We start from the raw sequence: 19,494 nt of genomic DNA, 5'->3' as shown, positions 1-19,494 counted from the left end.
GGTCCCATCGATGCCGGGGAAAGCTCAGGCGGACCCTGCTCATGCATGGACGGATGGGAGCAAGCAGGGGACAGGAATCTCCGGAGGAGGCCGCAGCAGGAATGTTTGGGACCCTCGGCATGAGGCCATCTCGTTGACAGCTGGCGTATCACAGGCCTGGGGGATGCACCACCCTGGTGATACCCACAGAAACCTGGATCATTGTAGTCTCTGAATTGGGGGTGACTGCACATGCGCGGCTCCTTCCTTTCTGCTGGGCCATGGACGCAGGGCTTGTCTTCCGCTCTGCTCAGGGGCTGCCTCTCGGGTGGCTCCAACCTTCTTCTGCAAGACGTTTGGGACAAAGTCACCCTCAAATGTGACAAGGGACTTGACTTGATCCTCACCCCAATACTCCTGGACCTGCCACCAACTGCCCTTTGCTGCTGAAACCTTCCCCCCTCCCCCCGAGACAACTGAACACCCTGCAGTGCTTAGAAGGACGGTTATCGGGAATGTTCCGAACGTTACAGACTCTTCCCAATGTGGAGCTCTCCCACGCAATCACTTCCTTGTGACTCCAGCACGACGTGTCCTGTCTGGGAGGCTTCTGGACACGTCTGACCACAGCTTGGGGGGTTGCATCTCTGTCGACAGCATTTTGAGCGGTTTCCCCCACCCCCTTCCTCTCTTCTGGTCCCAGGGCCGTCTGGTGGGCGTCCACTGGCTGCTGCGTTTCTGCCTCCGTCTCGGCTCGGCTGCTCCTTTCACCTGCCCATGCTCCTCGCCCGCGTCTCTAACCCCGTCTGGCCAGCTCTAGCCTCACGGTCTCTCTGCCCCGCGCGTTACATACTTGTTCGAGTTCACTGCTATCCCCCGAGACCAGCAAAGAGAAAAGAGCAAAACTGGAACTTTTGGTGGTGGTGGGGGGGTCTGTTTCCAGCCGTCTCAGCCGGGACTCTTGCAGACTCTGATGGACCAGGGCATGGAGCGGGGACCTCAGCCAAGTGCCAGTCCTGCCAATGCGACCTCACTGTGATGCTTTCCCAGGCCGCCAAGAGTTCTGAGTCACGTTGGTACCTCTCTGCCTGAGCCTCCGCCTTGCCTTGTGGGGAACCCTGCTGCACCCCAGTTCCCCAATCCCCAGTAAGAACATTTCCTTTCACTGCCCAGCCCCGGTCACTGGGCTCTCCCTGGACTCACCAAGTTCACCGGCTCCAAGGAGACACTGTAGACTCACAGAACCCCAGGGCGGGCAGAGACCTCAGGAGTCCTCAAATCCAGCCCCCTGCCCACGGCAGGACCAACCCCAACTCAATCATCCCAGCTAGGACTTGGTCAAGCAGAGACTTAAACACCTCTAGGGATGGAAATTCCACCACTTCCCTTGGTAACCCAGCCCAGTGCTTCACCGCCCTCCTAGTGTACACACCAGCCTGTTTGATTCAACTGAGGGTTCACACTTGGCTTCATTATTACAACATCGAGTTGTACTTGTGAGCAACAAGAAGTTTATTAACAAAAACAGAGATTTCAGTGATTCTGAGTAAGTACAAATCACTCAAAAGGATAACCTGCCTATTCATAGGAGAAAATGCAGACAGCAGCCCAGCAGCAGAGTGGGGGCTATCCTGTTTATTGTGTCGAGTGTAACATGCATGATTACCTGACCTGTGGGCGGGTGGCGTATGTGTGCACCCGTTGCAAGGAGCTCCAGGCCCTCAGAGACCGAGTTTGGGCTTTGGAGGCCAGGGTGGCTGAACTGGAGGAGCTAAGGGAGGCAGAGAGCTATGTTGATAAGACTTTCCGGGACACTGTAGTACTGTCCCACCTCCAGTCTGACAGCCCCAGCACTGTTAAGGAGGATGAAAGGCTCAGGGGAAAAGAACAGTCAATGGGAGCAGAGGGAAACCATCCCATAGTTGGGACCCTCCTCCCAGAGGATGTTGTGGTATCCTCTCGCACTGAGGATACCTCTGAGGGGGAGGGAATGCCAGTTAGGAAGAGGCAGGTGTTAGTAGTGGGTGATTCGATCGTTAGAAACATAGATAGTTGGGTTTGTTATGACCGGGAGAACCGTATGGTCACTTGCCTGCCCGGTGCGAAGATTGCAGATCTCTCGAGGCATCTAGATAGACTTATGTGTAGTGCTGGGGAGGAGCATCAGTCAAAAAAGCTAATAGGATGCTAGGAATTATTGAAAAAGTTATAGAAAATAAGATGAAGAATATCTTACTACCCCTTTATAAAACTGTAGTACACCCAAATCTTGAATACTGTGTACAGATGTGGTCTCCTCACCTCAAAAAAGATATTTTGGCCTTAGAAAGAGTTCAGACAAGGGCAACTAAAATGATCAGGGGTTTGGAACGGGTCCCATATGAGGAGAGGCTAAAGAGACTGGGACTTTTCAGTTTAGAAAAGAGGAGACTGAGGGGGGAAATGATAGAGGTCTATAAAATCATGAATGGTGTGGAGAAGGTGAATAAAGAAAAGTTATTTACTTGTTCCCATAATATAAGAATTAGAGGACACCAAATTAAATTAATGGGTATCAGGTTTAAAACTAATAAAAGAAAGTTCTTCACACAACGCATAGTCAACCTGTGGAACTCCTTGCCACAGGAGGCTGTGAAGGCTAGGACTATAACAGAGTTTAAAAAAGAGCTAGATACGTTCATGGAGGTTAGGTCCATAAAAGGCTATTAGCCAGGGGGTAAGGAATTGTGTCCCAGCCTCTGTTTTGTCAAAGGCTGGAGAGGGATGGCAGGAGACAAAGTGTTTGATCATTGTCTTCAGTCTACCCCTTCTGGGGCACCTGGTGCTGGCCACCGTCAGCAGACAGGCTACTGGGCTAGATGGACCTTTGGTCTGACCAGCTACGTCTATACTGGCACCCTTTTCCGGAAATGCTTAAAACGGAACAGCTTTCCGTTATAAGTATTTCCAGAAAAAGCACATCTACATTGGCAGGATGCTTTTCCAGAAAAGCACTTTTTCCAGAAAAGTGTCCATGCCAATGTAGACGCGCTTTTCCGCAAAAAAGCCCCGATCGTCATTTTCGCGATTGGGGCTTTTTTTGCGGAAAAGAAATCTGTGTTGTCTACACTGGCCCTTTTCCAGAACAGTTTTCCAGAAAAGGACTTTTGCCCGAACTGGAGCAGCATACTTTTTCCGGAAAAGCACTGATGATTTTACAGTAGATCGTCAGTGCTTTTCCGGAAATACAAGGGGCCAGTGTAGACAGCTGGCAAGTTATTCCGGAAAAGCGGCTGATTTTCCGGAATAAGTGGCCAGTGTAGACACACCCAGTATGGCCATTCTTATGTTCTTATGCCTCTACAAAGTTAGATTTCAACTCCAGCAATTTAATTTCATCAAATCAGTGTCTTGCTTATAGCTACTTCGCAGCATCACTGGCTGACATGGCCAAGATCTGACTTTCATGAATGCAAAGGCCTTTCGTCAACTGTCCTTGTCAAACCCTGTCTTTGACACACTTTAGTACATCCATACGACTGAATTATTTCCTGTACATACCATGTGATGCTTATAGTGACCAATGTGCTAAAAGCTTTCATTTGATCACTCATGTGACCTTCTTCACAAAGATACATTTTACACTTATAAGAAGATCGATGCTCCAAAAATCCATCTTCTGGCATTTGATTTAATGGGTCTAGTGTAGACTTGCTCAATCAAACACTGAAGAAAGCCCCTGCTGGCTGGTACTTCTCCTTCTGCGAAGAGTAAGTGAAGCTGACAGGAATGTGTGCTCCCATGAGCCTCTCACTATGTGGACACCGCTACGACACAGCTTAAGGTAAGCCAACTCCAGCTGTGCGTTTTGTGTAGCTGGAGTTGTGTATCTAAGCTGACCTGCCTGGTCTAGTGTAAACCAGGCCTCTGAGTGTCAGGTGGTAGCCAGGTGACATGGGAGTTGCTGTTATAGGACAGTGACCCTTTGCCAATTGGGACTCATGTTTTCTTAGCTTCACAGCCTGGATTTGGCAGGAGAAATTAATTTAATAATCACAGATACTAGACAATTCATGGAGGTTGGGTCTGTCATGATTATGAGGGTTAGCCAGCAGCCTGAGGATTAAGGGGTTAACTACACCTAGCCATTTGGAGTAACCAATAGGAATGTAGGTGGGACTTTCAACCTGGGACAAAAGAATTTGGGTTTTTTCCTTTCTCCTTTTGTCTCTCTGAGTGAGTTCTGTGCAGCTACAGAGAGGGACAAGCATCTCTCTCTCTCTCTCCAAGACACCATTCCTCATTTTCTGTAAGTAGGGTAAAGTTTAGGCAGTTTCGTTAGGTTTTATTGTTTTAAGGGTTGGGTCTGGGATCTGAGATCTGGCACTGTTTAAAAGATGTTTTGGCTTTTCTTTGTAACTAAGTTCTAGGCCCATGGAGTTTCTCCATGAGTATATTTTGTTACCTTCCTATCTAGTCATTATGCTTGCAACAGGAATATTGTTGTAATAATAAAAGTTCTTTCCTTTCTTTTTATTAACCTGGCAGTGGTTAATGGTGTGCCCTGATTTTTGTTTTAGGGGTGAGATTTCCCAAATGATCTTTCCCTTGGTTTCTTTAGCAACATTTGTGTGGTGGCAGCGGAAGTTTTATTCCCAAGATCTAGGGTTTTAAGATTTTGGGGAAAGTTTTATACCAAAGCCTGGTAGATAAGGCTTTGGGGTACACTTGCTGGCCCCCACTTCTGCATTTATCATGCCAGAGTGGGGAAGGACCCATGACAGGGTCCATCAACTCTTATTAGCCAGGATGGGTAGGAGCGGTGTCCCTAGCCTCTGTTTGTCTGGAAATGGGTCACAGGGGAGGGATCACATGATGGTTCCCTCCCTCTAGGCTATCTGGCGTTGACCACTGTGGGCAGCCAGGACACTGAATTAGATGGGCCTTTGGTCTGACCCCGTCTGGTCATTCTTATGTTCTAGATTTGTAAGTAAACTAAGGAAACAATCTTAGCATTGTCGCTGCTAGATGCGTAAAAAACCAAGGCTGACTCCACGTTAAATGCCTTGCAGACACCCACTTTGCACGTATTTAGGCGTTGCTGCGCTCAGCACTGGGCATAGAAACTGGCTCCGCACATTGAAACGATCCTAATCGACTTTGTTATTAAAGAGCAGAGAGTTAATAAAGAGCACAGAGTCTGTTCATGTTCTGTGTGAATGGGCAGCACTGGAGACGGTGCGGGTGCTGAGAAGCCGAGGTGCGAGGTTTGGGAAGCAGTCAGGTTCGGTTGCACTGAGACGCTATCAGTGGCTGTTAGTAACTGAGGAAAATCAGAAAGCATGAAACAGTAACATCAGAAGAAGTGCGACAATAAGCGCAACAACTGCCACGACGCCCCAAATCTCTTTCCTGTGCTTGATGCAAGCAGCTTCCTCGGTCTGCAGCCCGGTTCTCTTATTGAGTCCAATGTAACCTCTCACTTTCTGCTCAGTTAAACGGGGCTCCAGGTACATCTCATTGGTGTAATACCCGCCCCCGTTCTCCTGCACCATTCTCTGGATCATTTCCACCAGCTCCGAAACCTGCTCCGTCTGCTCTGCCCCGGTTGCTCTGTTGTCGAAAGCGCAGTAGCGGTTCCCACACGCCTGAATCAGCGCCTGAAGATCTTTGTTATCTGAGTGTCTCACGTAGTCATGCAGGGAGCCGACCCCTAATTCTTCTTTCCGGGTGAACAGGACGACTGTGTGCCTCATGGCTCCATCTCCAAAGATCTCCCGGACTCGCTTCACAACTTCCATGTCTTCCACAGTGTAACAGCCCAGCTGGGTCACCAGCACCAGCACGTGGGGACCTGGGGCGGAGAGCCTCACACAATGAACAATCTCTCGACAAGTTATCATGTCGTGAGCCTTTTGGTCAAAGATGGCAGGTGTGTCAATCACCACGAGTTCCCTCCCCTTCCAGCTCCTTCGCCTCTTTTTGCACGTCAGGGTCACTGGTGTTGCTCCAAGTTTGGATTCAAATGTTCTTTCTCCGAGGATGGTGTTTCCCGTGGCACTTTTCCCAGCTCCGATTTTGCCAACGAGGATGATTCTGAGCTCGGATCTCCTGCCGTCGTCTGTGGCTGCTGGCGACAGGTTGGACAGTCAGAGCGTCATTGCACAGATAAAAGAGACAAGTCCTACACATGTACTATTTATACAACTGCTAATTAACGTGCACAGCGTGCCCTGGGGCCGAGAGGCCCAGAGTAACTAATGTCCCTCCCGCCCCACATCTCTGCTTGGCTCTGTCCCCGTGGATGTCCTCTCATTCTAGACTGAACGTGACCAAACCTGAGCCCCTTCTCCTCTCTCCTGCACGTCTCTTCTTCCTTCTGACACTTTTCTCAACCCCCCCCCCCATTCCCACCACCCCTCAACCCTGCAATCTGGGGGCAGTTGTTGAGCCCTCTCCCACCTTCACTCTGCGCACGTCGGCCACGTGCAAATCCACCTTGTCCTTCCCCTCAGCCCCTCCAGAAGCTTCCTTCCCTCTCCAGTCTGACCTCCGAGTTCCATCCCAGAGCCCATGTGTTCTGCCTGGATTATGCACCGTTCTCCTCTCTGGCCTCCCCAACACGCCCCAGGGCCTCTGTCCAGTCACAACATGGCCCCTGAATGTGTCTCCCTTCCCCGTTGGGCTGAGCCTGCAACTTCTCTCTCTCTAGTCAGCCCCTGGCCAACAGGGCCGGTTCTTACACCACACTCCTCACTGTCCAACCACAGCACCTGTCTCTGGTGGGACACAGATAAGCCCTGGTCCTGGGGTTGATGCTCTTTGTCCTGGATCCGAGAGTCAGATACAAACACAAAGCGCATCCAAAGAAACCCTTGTTCTGGTCAGGCCACGTCCTCCTCCGGACGGAGCTCGGGCCTCTCAGACCTCTGAGCATTTCCCCAGCGTATTTCCGCTCCTTCTCGCCACCCTCAAGAAATGTCTGTAGAACGCCGCCCCCTCATTGCGCCTCCTTCCTCGCCAGCCCCTGCGCTGTCCCAGCCCGTCCTCTGCACCAACGCTCCTCACACGCGTTTTTCAGAGTATTGCACAACCGCTCTGGGCCTTCCTCTTTCATCCCCCGGGGCAGGGCGCGGCCTTGCTGGGCTCCCTGCCAAACGCCTGCCGTGCCCACGCCAAAGTCTCCCTGCACAGCCCACTTGTGTTGCTGCACACAGGGAGCCAGGTGATCTTGGCTACAAATGGCCTCATGCTCTTCCCTCGCGCTGTGGAGCGGGGCGAACGGGCCAGCCTGCCTCACATGTGTTTGTTTGCACGGTGCTGGGCTGGAGTCTGTAGAACAAGCATTGTCCAGCTCGGCGGAAATGACAGAGAGCTGGGGATGGCACATCGCTGGCACACAGACTCTTCCTGGACGGGGACAAGGCCCTGCCCTGCCTCCCTTCTCATCCCCTTTCTCACAAGCTGCAGGGGCTGGGTACAGGGGCAGCTCCTGCAGCAGCCCGACATGTGGATGGAAGTACAGACCCTGGGGGGAAAGATTTTCTCTGTGGGGGTTCTCTGGGACATGTCACTGCCAGTCCCCCTGGAACTGCAACCATGCTGGGGCCTCTAAAATAATGATGGGTGGCACGCTTTTACAGTTCAGGGACATCTGAGCTGACCAAATCCTGGGTAACTCTTACCTTCGTCTCCTCTCTGCATCCCCTCCTCCGTCTTGCTCTGAAATAGTTGCAATAAAATGTGTTATTCAAACACATGCTTTACCCAAGGAACTCAACATATGGCAAAATAACTCCCTAGAAAAATGCATCAATGACAATTATGAATAGTAATAAGAATAAAACAAAAAAAAAGGAAGTTTTTCTTAATTCAGTGCACAGTCAACCTGTGGAACTCCTTGCCAGAGGATATGGTGAAGACAGGACTTTAACAGGGTTCAAAAAATACCTAGATAAATTCCTGGCGGTTAGGTCTGTCACTGGCTATTAGGCAGGATGGGTAGGGATGGTTTCCTTAGCCTGTTTGCCTGGAAATGGATGCCAGGGGAGGGATCACAAGATGATTTCCTGTTCTGTTCACTCCCTCTGGGCACCTGGTATTGGCCATTGTGGGCAGACAGGACACTTGCCTAAATGGACCGTTGGTCTGACCCAGTCTGGCTGGATTATGTTCTTAGTCACTGCTATAAGTTTGATTCTGGTCAGTGAAGGGAGCTCATGAACATGGCACCTTGATATTCATGTTTAACCACCGTCAGTGTTTGCAGCACATCTGCGTGTGGGCCGGCATGGGGCAGAATGGCTGTTCTAAGTACAGGTCGGCTCAAACGGAGTCTGGGAAAGTCAGTCCTGTTACTGCAGCCTTGGACACACCAACGTTTCCATCAGCAAAGGGCTCTGGAACTAGTTTGATGGCTGGTCCCTGAGGCAGAGGGAACGGAGCTTGTGCTTTGGCGCCGGCATTGTCTTCGCAGTGCTCTATGACAGGGTGTCTGCCCTGCACTGGCCCCATAAGGGTTAACGCTCCGCGCGCGGGGTGGGCTGAGAGCAAAGCCCCCTGCTGAGGCAGGTACAGCCAGTTAGGGCCCAGCTGAGGGCTGTAGAAATAAGGGCTCCTAAGAGGAAGGAGAGGCCAGCCCTACGCTCCCAAGCTGGGAGGGTGCTGAGGACTGGCCCGGACCGCTGGGCCCCCAGACCGATGAGGGAACCCTGCTGATCTTCCCCAAGGGATCGGACCCTGCTGACCCTGACGACCTGCCGTGGAGCCTGGTATACCCTGAGGGAGAGCGTGGAGGGGGTCCAGCCAATGGGAGTCAGGCTGAGTTAATGGTGCTGGAGGGAGTCAGCGTGTTATGGGCTGGATCCCCGCTGACCCCCATAGCAGCCAGTCCTGCCTGTGCCAGGGCCCTGGGCCGGGATGCAGTGGAGTGTGTGTGGGGAGGCTGTGCCCCCCTGTCACCCCAATTCCTGGGTGGCTGCTCCCCCTTGCCACTACAAACTGCGTCTGACTGTCTGCACCACCCTGCGCTAGGGCCTGGCCCAAGAATTGTTGCTGCCTGTGTTCGTGTGTTGGCCCTGCCCTGTCCGAAGGGGACCCTGGGGTTTTTGTTTGCCTAGCCTGGCCCCAAGGGCTGGGCTTACAGGCGGCGTAGGACCCTTTATTAAAGGAGCCTCTGACATTTACTGGGAGGAACCTTGGTGCTGCAATCTGGCCCTGGAGACTACAACTCCCAGGATGCCTTGGGAGGGAGAGGAGGGAAACTTTTGCTCTCTTCCAGGCAGTGCAGGGTGAGAGTTGAGGCTCCAGTTTAGGGAGAGGAGCCAGATGGCTGGTGTGGAGCCTTTTCCAGACCTGGAGATGCTGTTGGAAGCTGGAGCCTGCTGTGGCTGGGATGTAGCAGGCTACTTCAGGGGCTGGTGGGGATTGTCCCCAGAGGGAAGGGACCCTGGCGGTGCCTGTGGCTGGGCAGGGCCTGCAGAACCCTGCCTGGAAGGTGCTGTGAGTAACTGTGGCTGTTTGGCCCAGGGCTGCCTGGGACGGAGCCCAGCAAACAGACTGACTCTGGGTCCAGAGGGAGTCAGGGGGAGCAGCCCAGGGAACCAGAGCTGCTGGTTGGCCTGGCCTGGCTGCTCAGGCTGGACTGACACACACACACACACACACACACACACACACACACACACACACACACACACACACACACCCTCCCCTCCAGCTGCTGATCTGTAAGCGCCCAGGCCAGCACGAGTCTGGGACTCTGAGATCCGGAGCAGGGCACACGCAGGGATGAACAGGGACAGTGTAAATGCCCCTGAGACAAGTTCCCTTTATTTCAGTGTCCTTTGTCAATCGACCTTATTCGCATTTAGTCTGTTACACCCTGTGACTGAACGTGGTTAATTCTAGTGTAAGCCAGTAGCTCTGTGTTAGTTATAATGGTTGTCTGGAATTAATCCAGATTAGTACTGGGAAAAGCTGGTTCCTGGAGGCTCCCAAGGCGCAGCTTTAAGTGTGTACAGGGCCAGCAGGTGGAGGCACCACCACTGTATATTCCTGTAGGAGCAAGGGGCTGCAGCAAGGGGTGGAGAGGGGATCCCCAACTGAACAACATCACCCCTGGGGTACTCAGGGTCTCCTTTCATGTGAAACCATCTGGCGCCCAGGCCCATGGGTGAGTGTGGCTGCCCCTGGGTGACCCAGGGAAGAACACAGGGTTACAACTGCAGCCTGCCCGGCCCACAGGCTGGGGCCCCTGGATTGGATAGGGCACATTTGTTTGCCCCGGGCTTACATAGGCTGGGAACGGGGCAGGTGCTGGCCCAAGACTCGGCCTCCACCCACGCTCCTATTTGCTGGGGATCCAGCACAGAGGGGGCCTGTCCCATGTGCTCGCCAGTGGGCTGCCAGTGTTAGCAACATGCAGATGATGCGCTGCTCTGTTTGTCCTTTGCTGCATATGGCCGAAGCACCGCCAGGGCAGCCCCGTGCTTGGAGCACCCAGCTGGTGGGAGGACTGGACGAGGGCAGCACTTTGCGGAGCTGGCAGGCATGGCGCAGTGTCCGTGGCTGAATCACGCACCCAGTATAGGCCGAAGCAATCTGTAGCTTAGGGCTGCTCCTGGATTTCTCCGTGCCCTAAGCTGTCCCATAACAGAAACCGCAAAACAGCAGCGGTCCTCTAGCACCTTAGCTGTTGTTGTTTATGCCGTTTTTTTTAGTTACAGGCTAACATGGCTCCCTGCTCAGACTTTTAGACATGCAGCAGCTGCGGGTAACACTGTCCGCCCTCCCCCGCCAGCTTGGAGACCCCCGTTCCCAGCAGTGCCGGAGCTCGGCTCTTTGTGCATCTGTCACTGCTCCAGTCCAGCTCCAGCAGTGGGATCCACCAGAGCATGGAGGAACCCCCAGTTACAGGTGGGACCTCCCTGGCCCGGCACCCTCGGGACTTGACTGATCCCAGATTAGGGAATTTGCTGGATAAGGGGAATTGTTGCCCTTCAGCCTGTAGCCCCTCCCCGCTGCCGGCTCCTTCAGTCTGGCCAGGCTGGCTGCTGCAGGAGATGACCAATTTGGGCTGCAGTACCAGCAGGTGTGGCAGGCCTCTGTCCTAGCCTATTACCAAGCTTACCAACCACGGGCCGTCACAGAAGGGCCTGTTCTCATGAGATCACAAGACTGGTGTCTCTATCGAACTGGTTCTGAACCACAGGAACCGCACCTGAGAACCTCTGTGGATTTCTCCATGGCTGGTACTTACCCAGGTAGTTTTTCCAAACGATTGATAGTCAGCCATTCCTCCCCTGAAGCAGGGACCAGAAACAGCTTCTTCCTGGAAAACCAACAGACAAAGGGGCTGATTGTTGCAACAGCTCAGGTGGAGGCAGCTTGCAAATCCCTGGGATCCCCACATGCCGGGTGAGATGCCTCAGCTCTCTACACCCAGCATGGGGAGAGACGGCACCTGAGACCGCAAGCCACAAAGCCGGCATGGAGCCAGTGGAACTGCTGGCAAGAAGGCTGCAGCCTTAAGCCTGGCCTGCTGAAGGCCTTTGGTGTCTAAATCCCAAGGTGGAGCAACCCACAGCTGGAAACCACTCGTCTGAAGTCAGGCGGCGGAGGCACCAACCTCGCTCTATCCAAAATGGCGGGTGGTAGGAGGCCAACAGCTCCCTTGTGCCCGTTAGCCCAGTGATGAGGCAATCCCCCAGGAGGCAGGAGAAACCAGCTCCCGGCTTGCCCGGTGCCTGAGGAGAAGGGGGTGGAACAGGGATTCCTAAAGACCCGCTAAATCAAACTCAGAGGACACTTCCCACAGCGCCCCGCTCCGGCGAGGAGTAAGGGAAGCTGACGGGAGCATTTGCTCTCATTGGCCTCCTGCTGTGGGAATGATGGAAAAAGTCCAGTGAAGGGACGTTGACTCCATTTCCGTGATTAACGCAGCTGCAGTCACGTCTCTGAATTTGACCTTCCCCTATAGGGCAGACCTGGCCGAAGTGTGACTAGCACAGCAGAGCCCTGGCACATGTTCAGACCCACTGAGAGGGAGCCCAGGGCACATCTGGCTGTAGTCAGGACATCTGCACAGTTGGGAGCGACTGGCATCTTGACTGGGTGGATCTGGGAAACTTGAAACACACGAAGAATTCCCCAGAAACCCAGTGTCCATTCGGGATTTACATGTTTGCTGCCAATCACCTGGTTCTGCTGGGATTCAACATCTCCTGTGGAATTCTATACCCACGTTTCATCACCACGCAGCTCTTCCAAAGGGAATCACCTTTCTCCCTGCAAGTTCTTAACACATTCTGATTTACGCATCAAGGTCCGGATTTGTAACAGTATTTTGTTGCCTAACAAGGCAGACAGCCGCTGAGTGCAATTTCCAAAAGTACCTAAGCAGATTACGTGCCTACAGTCCACTGAAATGAATGAAACTGTAGGGTCTGGATGATTCTGCAGGAACTGAGAAAGTTCTGTTCTGCCAGGAACTGTTGGAATCAGTCAAAATCTCACTTTTCCATTGTGCTTTCATCATCTATTCTGATGATTCGACATGTACCACAGGTGATTTAGAGCAGAGGTGGGCAAGATACAGCCTGTGGATGGATCCAGCCCAACAAGTCCCCGGGTCCAGCCCACGGACACCTCAGGAGGAGCCTTATGGACAGAGCAGCTCAGGCTTTAAACAGCTGGCTGCTCTCTGCTCTGGATGCTGGGGAGGGAGGGAGAGGTGCATGTTACGTGACACCAATATTTAAAAAGGGCTCTAGAGGCGATCCTGGCAATTACAGACCGGTAAGTCTAACTTCAGTACCGGGCAAATTAGTCGAAACAATACTAAAGAATAAAATAGTAAAGAATGTAGAAGAACATAATTTGTTGGACAAAAGTCAACATGGTTTCTGTAAAGGGAAATCCTGTTTTACTAATCTATTAGAGTTCTTTGAAGGGGTTAACAAACATGCAGACAAGGGGGATCCAGTAGTTATAGTATACTTGGATTTTCAGAAAGCCTTTGACAAGGTCCCTCACCAAAGGCTCTTGTGTAAATTCCATGGCCATGGGATAAGAGGGAAGGTCCTTTCTTGGATTGAGAACTGGTTAAAAGACAGGAAACAAAGAGTAGGAATAAATGGTAAATTTTCAGATTGGAGAGGGGTAACTAGTGGTGTCCCCCAAGGGTCAGTCCTGGGGCCAATCCCCTTCAACTTATTCATAAATGATCTGGAGAAAGGGGTAAGCAGCGAGGTAGTAAAGTTTGCAGATGATACCAAACTGTTTAGGATAGTCAAGACAGAAGCAGACTGTGAAGGACTCCAAGAAGATCTCACCAAACTGAGTGATTGGGCAACAAAATGGCAAATGAAATTTAATGTGGATAAGTGTAAAGTAATGCACATCGGGAAAAATAACCCCAACTATACGTACAGTATGATGGGGGCTAATTTGGCTACGACAAATCAGGAAAGAGATCTTGGAGTTATCGTGCACAGTTCTCTGAAAACTTCCACACAGTGTGCAGCGGCGGTCAAAAAGGCAAATAGGATGCTAGGAATTATTAGGAAAGGGATAGAAAATAAGACCCAGAATATCTTACTGCCCCTGTATAAAACTATGGTACGCCCACGTCTTGAATACTGTGTACAGATGTGGTCTCCTCACCTCAGAAAAGATATTTTGGCCTTGGAAAGGGTTCCGAAAAGGGCAACTAAAATGATGAGTATCAGAGGGGTAGCCGTGTTAGTCTGAATCTGCAAAAGCGACGAGGAGTCCTGTGGCACCTTATAGACTAACTGAAGTGTAGGAGCATAAGCTTTCGTGGGCAAAGACCCACTTCGTCAGATGCACTTCGTCAAAGACCCACCCGTATCCTCTGCATCTGACGAAGTGGGTCTTTGCCCACAAAAGCTTATGCTCCTACACTTCAGTTAGTCTATAAGGTGCCACAGGACTCCTCGTCGCTAAAATGATGAGGGGTTTGGAACGGGTCCCATATGAGGAGAGGTTAAAGCGACTGGGACTTTTCAGTTTAGAAAAGAGGCAACTGAGGGGGGATATGATAGAGGTCTATAAAATCATGAGTGGTGTGGAGAGGGCAGATAAAGAATAGTTATTAATTAGTTCCCTAAATAGAAGAACTAGAGGATACCAAATGAAATTAATGGGTAGCAGGTTTAAAACTACTAAGCGAAAGTTCTTCTTCACACAGCGTGTAGTCAACCTGTGGAACTCCTTGCCAGAGGAGGCTGTGAAGGCTAGGACTATAACAGAGTTTAAAGAGAAGCTAGATAATTTCATGGAGGTTAGGTCCATAAAAGGCTATTAGCCAGGGGATAAAATGGTGTCCTTGGCCTCTGTTTGTCAGAGGCTGGAGAGGGATGGCAGGAGACAAATCGCTTGATCATTGTCTTCGGTCCACCCTCTCTGGGGCACCTGGTGCTGGCCACTGTTGGCAGACAGGGTACTGGGCTAGATGGACCTTTGGTCTGACCCAGTACAGCCATTCTTATGTTCTTATGTTCTACACCTTCCCCCAGAAAGCTCCTTCAGCTCTAATGGGCCAGTTTCCAGCCAATAGGAGCTGAGAAATTTTGCCAGGGACAGCATGTGAAACATCCTTCCCTCCCCCTTGCCCAGAGCAGAGCCACATGGAGCAGCCAGCCAAACAGCCTGGGACTGCAGCAGACAGGCAAACAGCCTGCATCAGGTTCCTGCAGGGTTGCTGGCTGGGAGCTGCCTAGGTAAGCACCTCTCAGCCAGAGCCTGTCTCTGGCACCCCTCCTGCCCCGCACTACCTGACCTAGGCCACAACCCTCTCCTGCCCTGGTCACTACCCGTATCCTCTGCACCCCCTCTCCCCACCACCTCCAGGTCCAAACTCCCTGCCAAACCCTGCACCTCCTCCTACACTCCTCCCCCAGGCCAGAATCTTCTCCTGAACCCATACCCCCTCCTGGACCCTGCACCCAAGCTCCAGCCCCAGATCACCATCCTCCCCTTCACCCACACTCCCTCAGACCCCTCACACTCTTCTACACTGCATCCCTCTGCCCCAGGCTCCCTTCTGCACCAACCTCCACCCCAGACCCCCCACTCTCTGCACAGAAGTGCGGCCCTTGACCACTTGCAAAAATCTTGGAGTGGTCCCCATTAAAAATTACTGCCCAGCCTTGGTCTAGACAGTCAGACGAGGTTTGTTCCTATGGGGTGCTAAGCACCTGTAGGGAAGGTTTGAGGGACTGGGCTGCTGCACCCCAACAGAGCAAAGGGACTGGGTAGGGAAGAAGGTGGCTTTATAATACTTTTGTTCCTCTCCTAGCATGGACAAGGGCAGGGCTGGACTCGCTCCAGGGGAGAGGAGCCCCCGTTGGGTCCAAGATTACTCCCGGCTGCCTTGCGGGGGCGGGGGCAGCAGTTGGAAACAAGTTGCATTATCTGTAAACTACAAGCTTTCTCAGTCATCACTTTATTCCCTCCCCGGGTCACATGCGCCCACCCCCGGTGTGACTTTAGGCACCCAAGTATCAAACAGAGACAGCGGCTTGTCCCCTGCTTTTCCTCTTGCACACTCACGAGCATTTTCACTTGGTGAGCTTTGTAGCCAGTTTAAAATACACCCCCCGCCAGCCTTCCACCCCCCCCCCTCTCTTATACACACACACACACACACACACACACACACACACACACACACACCCTTTTCAATATCAGCTCAGTTTGGAGCCCAAACCTGTGATGTCTCTTCAGATGGGGCAGATGTTTCCAACCTCTGCTCAGTCCTCCCAGCCAGTGATATTATACCGAAATATTGGCAGCCGTCAGGTTTTTTCTCTTCCACAGCCACTTCATATGAACAGCTGATGGAACTGCTCTGAAAACGAAAATGAATCAGCCAGGGACCCAAGTTTCTCAGTGAATGCAGCGAAATGAGCTGATGTCCTGACTGAGAACGGCCTCGCCCTGAAGAGAGAAGTCTGAATTGTACAGGAAGTGGTTTTGTGCAAGTAGCATCTGAAAAACTCAGCTGGCCCCAGTGTTCCCTGGTACAATCCCAGCTTTTGGCGGTGAGTGTGGGACACGTGTGAAAAACATAACTCCTGATACTGACTCCCTTTGTGGTCGTTGCTGTTATTGTGTGTTTGCCCACAGGAAATGTTGGGGGTAAGTTTTTTCAGGTGTTACTACTGCTGTGCACCAAGGCACCTCCTGTGCAATCCATACTTCCTTCTTATGAAAAAGGCACGGAAAAGATTTTTGATCCTCTGAGAAAAAGCAGGTGTAGCTGTAGTATCGACATGTACACACACACGTGTATAGATCTCAGATGAATCCGTTTGTGCATTTTTTCTCATGCACACATATATAGCTTTGTCTCACTGATGCCTTTTCATGATGCCGAAATAATAACATCCAGAGAACTGTGATGATTCTAAATCAGTAACGGAACAGTGTGCCCCCATAGAAAACACATCACAGCTCATGTTTTCTCTCACCGTTGTCACAGGCATTTTTCTCAGAGTCTCCAAAAGCCTGTGGAGTGGAACTGCAAGTGGCTGTTCTGCTAACACACCAGTTTCCTGCTCACGCGGAGCTGCCAGCCCTGGGAGAAGCGTGAAGCAGTGTCCTGTGCCAGGGGACAGCCGCCCAGAGGCAACGTGTTTAAGTACCAGTGGCCCATTTGAATGGGGTTGTGTAGTTGCAGGTGAGGGGCAGGCACAGTGGGGAAGCAGGTTTTAGGAGACGTCCTTCTTCAGCGAGAGGGGCCAGGCTCTGCGCTCGGTGCCACAGCTCTGAGGCGACGCTGAGGAGGCTGCTGTGACCCCGCAGTGAAGCTGGTGTTCGGGATTTCTGTGCGGCAGCACCAGCCAGTTGACCTACCCGGTGACTGTGGTGTGCAGGGGGGAGTCAAACAGGCAGACACGGGGGGGGGGGGGAGAGAGGTTGAAAGTGGGGTGTGCTCACAAAGGGGTGAAGGGACAGTTGTTTTTGTAAGAAGGACTCTGTTGCCAAATGCAGCAGGCCCGTGGCTGCTTTTTGTGGTTTACTCTGATGCCAGAATTACTTTATAACCTCCCCTGGGATTTATCTCACTCATGAATGAAAACAAGTTGGGAGCGTCTGGGTTTTATCTGTAGATCTTCTCCTCTGAGGAAGTGGATTTAGCCCACGAAACCTCATGATGCTATTTATGTATTTTTGTTAGTCTCCAAGGTGCGTAGGACTGCTGGCTGTTTTAACAGTGCTTTATCTTTGCCACTTAGCCTGTTTTTGAGGGGGGAGAAAGATTCCCTGATAAGAGCAAATAAAAGCATCAGGCTGAACCCGCTGCATGACGACATTATCCACCCACAGGGGGGAGACCCCCCCAGAAATAGAGGGCAGGGGGGGTACTGAGGAAGCGCATGACTGCTTGCTAGCTGCTGGACAACACTGAAGCGAACGCTTTCTGTGAGTGGTGGCGCATTACTCGTAGTGTTGCAGAAAACGCAAAGGAGACAAAGAGTGCGGGAGACGTTTCCCTCAGCTGCCTTTGCCCAGGCTGTCTATGTTGGCGTCAGGTGCTTTCCGATGCCTCTGTACCTGTCATTAGAGGTTGTTTCTGCTTGTGTTTGGTGTCTCACTCCATTTACAGTGGTGTAACCGAGCAGAATTTGGCTTTAGCTTTGTGCTGAACATTCAAATCTGTTTCAATGGGAAGCGAGAACGCACAGGAAGGTCTCACGAGAAGTGCGCGTCTAATAGTCACCTTGGGAATTGTCCCTGTTCACAGGGACGCTGAGGCAGGCTGGTCCATTCACTCACTGTTCAGGCGGGCGGAGTCCTGTGCAGGGAATCCCTGCGTTTCTGGGATGGATTCACTCGCCCCAGGCAGGGGAAGGAAACATGAGGATTAAGGAGGCTTTGTGAGCCGAAGGCCCCGTCTCAGTATCAGGGTCGACATTTAACTTGCAGCCACGGCCGGAAGAGCAGCTCTAAGATGAGAAGGTGGAAGGAGTAAACAGGCCCCCACCCGCACAGCCCACACAGGGACCAGCCTGCACCCCAGTCCCAGAGGTTAGGGGGCCACCAGAAGCTCCCTTGAAGAACATAAGAACATAAGCTGTAGTCAGAAAGAGAGGAGGGGAGAGGGCAAACCATGGGCCAGAGCAGACAAACAACCGCATTCAAAGGAATCCAATGCATCAGGGAAGGGCAGACAAATAACCAGTGGCAAATTTTTAAAGTGCTTCTATACAAATGCTAGAAATCTGACTAATAAGATGGGTGAACTAGAGTACCTCGTATTAAAGGAGGAGATTGACATAATAGGCATCACTGAAACCTGGTGGAATGAGGAAAATCTGTGGGACACAATCATACCGGGATATAAAATATATAGAAAGGATAGAGCAGGCTGGGTGGGTGGCGGAGTGGCACTGTTTGTGAAAGATAGTGTAGAATTAAACAAAATAAAAATATTAAGTGAATCAACATGTTCCATAGAATCACTATGGATAGTAATTCCATGCTCCAATAATAAGAAATTAGCAGTAGGGATATATTACCGACCACCTGACCAGGACAGTGATACTGACATTGAAATGCTGAGGGAGATTAGAGAGACTACCAAAATAAAGAACTCTATAATAATGGGGGATTTTAATTACCTCCATATTGACTGGATACATGTCACCTCAGGAAGAGAAGCAGAGATAAAATTTCTCAATGGCTTCAATGACTGCTTCTTGAAGCAGCTAGTGCAGGAACCCACAAGGGGACAGGCAATTCTAGATTTAGTCCTGAGTGGAGTGCAGGATCAGGTCCAGGAAATAACCGTTACAGGACCGCTTGGGAATAGTGACCATAATATAATAATATTCAACATTCCTGTGGTGGGAAGAACACCTCAGCGGTCCAGCACCCTGGCATTTAATTTCAAAAAGGGGAATTACACAAAAATAAGGAGGTTAGTTAAACAGAAATTAAAAGGCACAGTGACACGAGCCAAATCCCTGAAAGCTGCATGGAAACTTTTTAAAGACACCATAATAGAGGCCCAACTTCAATGTATACCCCAAATTAAAAAACATAGCAAGAGACCTAAAACAGTGTCACCGTGGCTTAACCACCATGTAAAAGAAGCAGTGAGGGACAAAAAGGTATCTTTTAAGAAGTGGAAGTGCAATCCTAGTGAGATAAATAGAAAGGAACATAAACACTGTCAAATTAAGTGTAAAAATGTAATAAGAAAAGCAAAAAAAAGATTTTGAGGAACAGCTAGCCAAAAACTCAAAAAGAAATAACAAAATGTTTTTAAAGTACATTAGAAGCAGGAAGCCTGCTAAAAAACCTGTGGGTCCCCTAAATGATCGAGCTATAAAAGGAGCAATCAAGGATGATAAAGCCATTGGAGAAACTAAATGATTTCTTTGCTTCAGTCTTCACGGCTGAGGACATTGGGGAGATTCCTGAATCTGCACCGTCCTTTGTGGGTGACGAATCTGAGGAACTGTCCCGGATTGAAGTGTCATAAGAGGAGGTTTTGGAACAAAT

General features: G+C 51.1%; 1 protein-coding gene across 2 annotated transcripts; it reads right to left on the bottom strand.

The window, feature by feature from the left end:
- Positions 1–1,406: 1,406 nt before the first annotated feature.
- Positions 1,407–11,312, bottom strand: LOC149525496 (GTPase IMAP family member 2-like). Of its 2 annotated transcripts, none has more exons than XM_089775963.1 (3): positions 11,219–11,308; positions 7,644–7,680; positions 1,407–6,085 (listed from the first exon to the last, which is right to left on the bottom strand). In XM_089775963.1, the coding sequence occupies exons 1-3, from the start codon at positions 11,252–11,254 to the stop codon at positions 5,292–5,294; spliced, it is 867 nt and encodes a 288-aa protein (XP_089632089.1). In that variant the 5' UTR covers positions 11,255–11,308; the 3' UTR covers positions 1,407–5,291. The 2 variants fall into 2 exon arrangements, with proteins under 2 accessions (XP_089632089.1, XP_089632088.1); XM_089775962.1 differs by having other exon boundaries at positions 1,408–6,088; positions 11,219–11,312.
- Positions 11,313–19,494: the final 8,182 nt, after the last annotated feature.

This window comes from Pelodiscus sinensis, chromosome 2 (assembly GCF_052426305.1).
Source record: "Pelodiscus sinensis isolate ZL-2025 chromosome 2, ASM5242630v1, whole genome shotgun sequence".
Lineage (NCBI taxonomy): Eukaryota > Metazoa > Chordata > Testudines > Trionychidae > Pelodiscus > Pelodiscus sinensis.
Note: the sequence above shows the minus strand (reverse complement) of the source record. Positions and strands in the feature narration are given on the sequence as shown.